Here is an 8,574-nt window from a genome sequence, read left to right on the forward strand (position 1 = left end):
CCGGCACACAGATTCAGATATGATAGATTACAAAAGAACTTAGTCTGATCAGACGAACTTTAGAATCACAAATGAATTTAGTATGCTTAGGGCCTTTTAAAGTAAAAACCCTTGGTTATACTATTGAAATGGCATGACAATTTACAGTTATTATGTATGTATATGATTTTCGGCATATGTCTACTGAGTACCTTGTACTCAGCCCTGCATGTATTTCTAAATGTGCAGGTTGAGCAGTGATGAGTGATGATGGGGTGTCGTACGGAGCTTTGTCATATTTACTAAATAAACTCTTGGCGATACATGTCTTCATACATGTATCACGTTCTCATTTCCGCTGCGAACACTCAGTTATGATGCAGTTTATCCTATTATGTTGGATTGTCAAATCAAGTTATTGTATAAACACTTAAATCGGATACTCATGACCGATTACTCGTTATTATCTATATATATGTGTGACTTATTCTCATATGATGTCTAAATCTTAATTTAATTCATTTATAATTATTTATCACCCCTTTCTGTCCCCTCTCCTAATTTCCCTTCCCTAGTCACGGTTTCCCGGCTTACCTATCCTTAGTTAAGTCCGGTCGTGACATTGGAGGTAGAAGTGATTGTTAATAATAGTTTTAATTAAAAATGCTAAATATTTATTCGTCTATATACGCAATAGAGGATTTAAAATGTTGTTTCATAGTGCATCCTCTACACACACATAATAACCGAGTATGTGAGAAATTAAAATATGATATTGATGCCGAAAAGGGTACATAGAATACTTATTTGTGTTATGAGTAATTCATGTAATTACCACAAAGTCTATAATGATAAATTGAGATTAATTAAATTAGGATCACTAACCTGAAGCCATGATGAATTCTGTATAAAGATTTGATCTTCCAGGAATACAATATCTTTTTTTAGCGTATTTCTTTTGATGGGAAAAAGAATACAGAACGATACGATTTCCCGGGGACCAGACCTCATATATATAACTTCTCAAATTATCCATATTTATTATTTGGTCCCTCGACAAATAATAAATATAACATTTAATATATACATAATATAATAGTATTTATTTACATAAATTATATATATATATATATATATATATATATATATATATATGTCCACTAATTGGATTAATTAATAATTTAATCCAACAATTTGAAGTTGTGCCTAGCTTTTTCAAATGTGGAGGAGTTTGAGTTTCCTTAGGTGTTGGAATGCACCACATCTCTGTTTCTTATGCATGATGCAATTTAAAGGTGTTGTAATTCTTGATTCTATGTTTCTCTTTCTCTATATGATAACTGATGGAAAAATCTCATATGCGACATGTCATACACAATCTCTGTTTCCTAAGGATTCCATCAACTTGTATATTAATCAAACAAATACGTGATGACCAAACCAACATACAATCATCAACCAAATATACAGAGGAAAACAAAAAAATCTACAAGCAAAATACTGCTCTTCATGAGAAGAAGCTGAAACCAAGAATGGCGGCGGATAAAACGAAGATGCAAGGCCTATACGACGTCGCATGACTCTTTTCGCCAGGCCGCCGGTGAACCACGTTGGCACCACCGTATGCGCCATTCCCTTTCTGCCCCTTACCGGTCAGGCTGATCTCCTCCGCCGCCGTGACCTTTCTTGCACGCCCACAATCTGCGTAATTTCATGATTCAAACATGATACAACTAATAAAAACCATACAATTTTTTAAGTGATATGATTCTCACCATGTTTTTCTTCCGTTTTGGCCTGCGAGGAAATCAATATATCTTTGCTCCTTAACATCTCACAATTTTGATGAGCCAAACTTGTGAGGAAATTAGCTGTGTATAAGAGGATTAACATCCAAGCAAAAGAGTTCATCTCTTTCTCTAAGATGATTCTCAGTTATGAAGATGACAGATGATGAAGAGTGTTATATATAGAAGCGATTTTTTTCTTGTCATGTGAGAACTGAAAAATAGAAAATGATGTTTCACTGTTGGTCTGAAAAAGTTGGTTTGTTTTATTTTTCGTAGAGAAAGCTAAATTGAAATGAAATGTCAGTATTTCACAAAATGAACAATGTGGAATATATCAGTGATTCTGTCTGATTGAGTTTATGTGGTAAGTAAGAAGGTTTTGTAATTAGTAGTAATATGTTAAATTAAAAATAGCTTAATTAATACTCATCTTCGACGAGTCCATTTCACTCACATTCCCCGTGAGGGAAACTGGCCTGCGGATTTTATGGCAAAGAGAGAGCATCAGGTTCCAACGTTGACTACTTTTGACTGCTCTTCTGCTCCTAGGCAGTTTCTTGCTCTGGTTAGGATGGATCAGCTTTACTATTCTAACTTTAAATTCAGTTCATGTTGATAGCTAGTTTGCTTTGGTTTGTTTCCTTTCTGATTTCGTTTCATTTATCTTCTGAATGTAGCAATTTTTGAGTTACATTTCTTTATATTTTTGTTCGGTCTGTTTTCGGTTTCTCCTTGTTGATTCCGCTGGGCGTTGTCACTTTTGGGCAGCGTCTTGTATGAGACACTGGTTGATGATTTATCTATATAGGTTGGGGGTCTGTCTAACCCTTCACCCTTTCGGGTGTTGTTTTTTTTTTTAAAAAAAAAGAGTGAGAGTGGTAGATGTACTAATGAAATGAAACGCGAAATCTATTGATTAAAATTTTCAAACTCACAATTTTTACAATGTCCTTTCATATTAATTTATATAATTTGTGACCTACATTATCTCTTTTCCTTGAGCTAGTTAATTGAGAATAAAGTTTACGTAGCATTTGTAGAGAGTTGTAGGATGCCTTTTTTGTTATGGTAGGACCTTAGTGAAAGAAACTTATATCAACAAAGAAGATATGCCTGAAGCAAGAAATTGGACTTTTCCATATTCTTGCATTTGCTTCTGCAGGCCACACTAGAATCTCTTTTATTTTGTCTATCCAAATTACAGCTGGCAAAAATAACATGGCCAAACATTTAGGTTTCAGATTAGTGGTGTAGACTAGTCCAACATATTTGTCACAGCCCGCCCTAACTATGGATAGTTAGGCCGAGTGATCCACGACTAGGGATGGGGTTAAAGAAGAAGGGGAAGAAAAGGGGCGTCATTTATAGCCGTAAAACTTACTCATCTTAATAAAACTCGTCATTTTTATTCATTAATACTCAATTGAAAACAGTCTATGAAAGACAGCATAAAACTTAATTAATATCATTAATCAAGTTATACATCATATGAAACCATTCTCTTAAGACTCAAAGTATGACATAACATACTATAACATCAACAACATCTTGCAGCGGAAAGTAGCTAGACATATGTATGAAGACATATTCTAGACAGGTTAACTATTTATTAACAACCCTGGAGACTCCGCTCATTGCAGCACCATCATCACATCAGCTCAACCTGCACATTTAGAAAACATATGCAGGGCTGAGTACAAAAGCACTCAGTGGGCACGTATGCCTAGGTATAAAAATACATGCTTCAAAACTGTAAATTGTCATGCCATCATAAACAGTACAGCAAGGGAGTTTTTCGCTAAAAAGGCCCAAGCTTACTAAGTTCATTTGTGATTCTTAAAGTTCGTCTGATCAGACTAAGTTCTTTTGTAATCTATCATATCTGAAACTGTGTGCCGGAGAGGTGGCCACCTCTCACGGTCACTTGACCGGCCAACCCGCTAGATGACTCACGGTCACTGGTGTACACTAGCCCTGGCAGGATAGCTATCAACTGCTCAGGACCCGAATTCGATTGCATCATTGGCAAAGCCAAAGCAGATAGATATCATACTAAAATTTAAACATTTTATGGCAAGACAATACTTGAAATAACTTAACTCAAATATTTTGTAACGAAATAACTTGCTCAAATGTAACATTAAACTCATTTGATAGATATATATAAAACTGAAATTAACAGTTAGATCATCTCATGCATTCATTCGTATAAGAGGCCTACGACACGCAGGGGATCTCTATATACGTATAGTAAAAGTAATGCCCACCTCGTTGTGTCTCTGTATCAATGAGTAACGTCACTCTCTCCCTTAAGTCGTTACTTCCCAAAAGGACCTTCATCGTTATGAAGAATTGGTGAGAAGTTATAAAAGAAACCTCGATTAATAATCTAATTTCTTTTATGAAACATTAGTATCTCTAATGTTCATCTCTCTTGATTGTTAATCAATATAACAATTATTATCTCTCGTCATTACTCATTAATTATAACATCCTTATGTTATAATTAGCAGCGCTTCAATTAAAAGAAATATTTAACACATCGAAAAGTCCACTTTCTTAGCAGATCTATTCGCTCTCATCTCGTCTAATTAACCAATTAGAAAGTTAAACTTTCCATTAGGCATGTATTTGAGTCACGGGTCAACAAGAATCGACTATGCTCAAATTCTAATTTCACTAAAAATTTCGACATGACCTATTCATATATAATGTCAGCCACGAGATTTCAACGCGTGAATCTCACTACGTGAACTCGTCTCTCGACTCAAAACTTAACATCTTGACATCTTTTCAACGCAAACCAAACAATTCAAAATCATCAAAACTCTTTATCAGTAAACTATCATTTATACTCGACACCAATTGTTCGAGTGTCAGATACCAACATTTATGTGCGTTAATCATAACTCTCACAACTCACACCATTTAGTCATATCGTATCATCCATCAAAACAAATATAATCAAGTTATTTTCTAGAAAGTTTTGCTGTTTTTGTGTCATCTTTAAAAATTCATAACAACCAACTCAATCATCATAAACTCTCATACCAATTGATCTCAAAAACTCCATGAAGTGTAGTTCACTCTAAAAATGGTAGTTAACCAAAAAGGTTAAAGGTTTTTGGAGATATTGCTCTTTTAGTGCAGGCTGTCAAAGATTGACAGTTTCTGCCAATTTTGTTTAGGCCATTAGAAACCAAGGCAAACCTTAATAAAATTCCATCACATTTAATCAGCCAAAACTAAAGGTATCCTTGAAGATTTGGTTAAAATTTCACAAGAGAAAACGTTCATATGATCTGCCAAATAAACAATGAAACTCATACACTTTTACTGTTGGAAAAATATGACAGCAGAACAGGGCATTTTTGAAATAATAAACTGCTCTGTTTCAGAGGTCATAAAAATCGAAATATTATGTTTTTAGAAAAGTATTGAAGTCTAGTTTCGTTTAAAAAAAACGGTGATGCAAAATCCTTCATGGATTAATAGATATAAACGTTTTTGTGAAGTCTACCAACAGTTGACAGATTCTGTCAAGGATTTTTTCAAAATATCTTTAAAATACCAAACATCATCCAAAAGACATGAAATTTTGCAGCGACGAAATACACATATCATAGATAAACATACTAAAATTTCAGAGCCATCAAGCAATGAAAACTCATCGAAACATAAGCTTGAAACTGCTGTAAAATTTTTACAGAATTCCAGTTTTAATTTCGTTCAACAATTATCATCCATAAATTGTAAATCAATTAGCATGCTCATGTGATATCGTAGAACACATATACGCAATAATATTCATTATGCAACGTCCCAAACTTCACGAATTTAAATAATCATACTCTAAAAACTTATACAATTTTCGTGCTTGGAAAAATACGAATTTAATATATATCGATTTTAGCATACCCTTAAGCACAAATATCAAGTCAAAACGATCAAACAAAAATCGAAAGACAAGCTAATATGTGAAAAACGGGGCTGCCCTCATGGGTTTCATAGCTACGGTTCGTTCCGTTCTTACTCCCTTCATTAAACATGCTCAACATCTACCCAAGAACAACATACTAAAATTTCACGACGATCCGACGTCGTTTCAAAATAAAGTCGAGAATCGACGTTTTTCGACGTCGACGAAAATCGAAAAGAAAACCATCAAAACGTAGGTAGAGATCTTACCTACTTAGATACGTGTTCGAAAAGATGATCGGGGCTCGTCTTCTCGCTCAAAACGGAGCTCAAAAGCTCCAACTCCTCAACAATGGAGATATGCGTGAGTTGTGTGTGTGTTTAGTGTGTGTGAGATAATTAAAAATTAAAAGTGAGGGGTGTTGGCTGCTAACAGCCGTAAGTAAGTGAGGGGAAAGGGGTTTGGGCGGTTGGGGGGTGGTTAGGGGTAGGGTAGGTTAGATATTTAGTCGTTAAATATCTCGTTTCGTCTCGTCTCGTCTCGTCTTAACGACTAACTACCCATACTCTTCATTACTCGCCCTCTCAACTCCTACTCACTTTCATTACACTCGTAATTCTATATAAATATAGAAAACGCATGCCCGTTCTCGAAATTCTGATAAACGAGCTCGGTTCGTTTATCGAGAAATCCCGATTTACTATTCACTCGTCGTCCAAAAATAAAAACTTTCATTATTGGACTCGTATCGAAAAAACTAAGAATATTTCTCGACGACGTGCACGTAAGATTTTGAAAGTCGACAAACAGACGAAATAGCAGTATTTTTACTATTCATCGTCAAAAAGTCAAAAATTTCAAAAACGTCTTAACGGACTCAGATTTCACTTCCGAGTTCACCGTTCTCATTCAAATAATTATCTCGAATTATTCAAATACTCAAACTCAATTACGGATATAAAATCCCACATCATCCAAACATCATCAAAAGAACATCTCAACATCTTTTAAAAAAAACAAGAAAACTTCATATAACTCCTCATCTCTGTACAAGTAATCAAACAAAGGATACCCTAATTACTCAAACTCAAGCAACTAAACACGTCATCAAAAGCCCGGGTATTACAATATTTATGCTCTAGGCTTTGAGGTCGAGTCAAATTTCACATCTTGTCACAACAAAATCGGTATGTATGTGGGTGTGGAGTTAAACTTAATCAATAGATTTATCATGAAAAAATGAGGAATATCAAAAATTTATATCATTAAATATCTCATTTCGACATTTTATTTAGAAAAGAAATTCACTATTTTTCCTTCCTTATTTTTCATTTCAAGGATGGATAATATTATCCCTCCAAAAATGATGGGATAATATTATCCCTCCTAAAATGATGGGATAATATTATTCATTCTTGAAGTGAAAATTAAGAAAATGAAAAATGGTGAACTTCTCTTTTATATATGGAAAAAAAAAGGCATTTAAAGACATTAAGTAAACACACCCCTTAACGTTACAATTGAGGAGTGATTCATGTGAAATATGAGAAGTGAAGTTGTAAACAAATTCTGCAATTTTTCCTAAAGGGAAATTATATGGAGCCATAATTATGGCTGCCATCATACCCTTGAAATTTTTTGGAAATAATTTATGACTAACATGTCCTTTAATTAATTTTAATATATTATTATTTAATTTTCTAAAAGTCAACCGAAAGATTCTAGTTCCCCAATATATCAAGGTTCTTAAAAAGAAAGTGGGAGTCATAATATCAATTCCACAATATCAAATTTTATGCTTCCAAATATAAGGCTGAACGACACATCCAAAAATTTACACTCTTATTATACTCTTACATTTTTCGATTAAAACAACATATTCCAAACACTCTAGTAGTCTAGTTACATATTCGAAGTTTGTATTTTTTTTTTCAAATAAAATTATCTTCTAAACACTTTTATTGCATATTCGAAGTTTTTGAAAAAAAAAGTTGATTTTTTTTTAATTGAAACATATGTTCGTGATTCTTGAATTATATTATATATATTTTTTTACAAAATACATATAGATCAAAATATGTAAGTCACTCAAATATTGTTATTGACTTATTAATTTTATTAATAAACAAATTTGAATATCTATTGATTTTAACTGTATATTTGTTATTCACGTTAGGATGGTGGATAAAATATAAAAATAATAAAAATACATAAAAATTTAAGGACGGTGGCTAGGGTGATATTATTTTAATTCAAATTACACATAAAATATAAATTGATATTCAAATTAAATCCACTACAAAACTTACAATACTATTCAAATTGAAATATATATTGTTTAGTTTACTAAGGGTCAACCGAAGGATTCTAGTTCCACTAAGATTTTCAAAAACTGAAAATAAATAAATAAAAATAATAAAATAGAATTTTAATATATAAATAAATAAAAATAAAACCTTAACGTTTGTTTCATATCGACTCGATCCTCACACTTTAGGTACCCATTTACGTACCTACTAACAATATGGTTGAAAATTTTAAGGAAATTATGGCGTTGTAAACTTGAGAGATTGTTAGTGATATTTTTTGTTTCTCTCTTTATCTTTGGATTCCTATCTAATGATCCGGCCATCCGGGGCGTAAACCTCAACGTAAAGAATAAAATACAAAAGGTTTTTTGATTGATTTTTACATTTTCTTTGTATTTTTTATATTTACAAGTTCCACTAAGATTTTCAAAAATTGAAAAAAAAAGAAATAAAAATAATAAAATAGAATATTAATATATAAATAAAATATAAATATAAATAAAACCTTAACCTCGGTTCGTTTCATATCGACTCGATCCTCACACTTTAGGTACCCGTACCCATTTACATACCTACT

The 8,574-nt window shown here is 32.9% G+C and overlaps 1 protein-coding gene across 1 annotated transcript; it reads right to left on the minus strand.

Annotated features, from left to right (window-relative positions):
* Positions 1-1,361: 1,361 nt before the first annotated feature.
* Positions 1,362-2,069, minus strand: LOC131012284 (uncharacterized). Its single transcript, XM_057940207.1, has 2 exons — positions 1,755-2,069; positions 1,362-1,680 (listed from the first exon to the last, which is right to left on the minus strand). The coding sequence occupies exons 1-2, from the start codon at positions 1,888-1,890 to the stop codon at positions 1,487-1,489; spliced, it is 330 nt and encodes a 109-aa protein (XP_057796190.1). The 5' UTR covers positions 1,891-2,069; the 3' UTR covers positions 1,362-1,486.
* Positions 2,070-8,574: the final 6,505 nt, after the last annotated feature.

Source organism: Salvia miltiorrhiza, chromosome 2 (genome assembly GCF_028751815.1).
Source record: "Salvia miltiorrhiza cultivar Shanhuang (shh) chromosome 2, IMPLAD_Smil_shh, whole genome shotgun sequence".
In the NCBI taxonomy this organism is placed as follows: Eukaryota; Viridiplantae; Streptophyta; class Magnoliopsida; order Lamiales; family Lamiaceae; genus Salvia; species Salvia miltiorrhiza.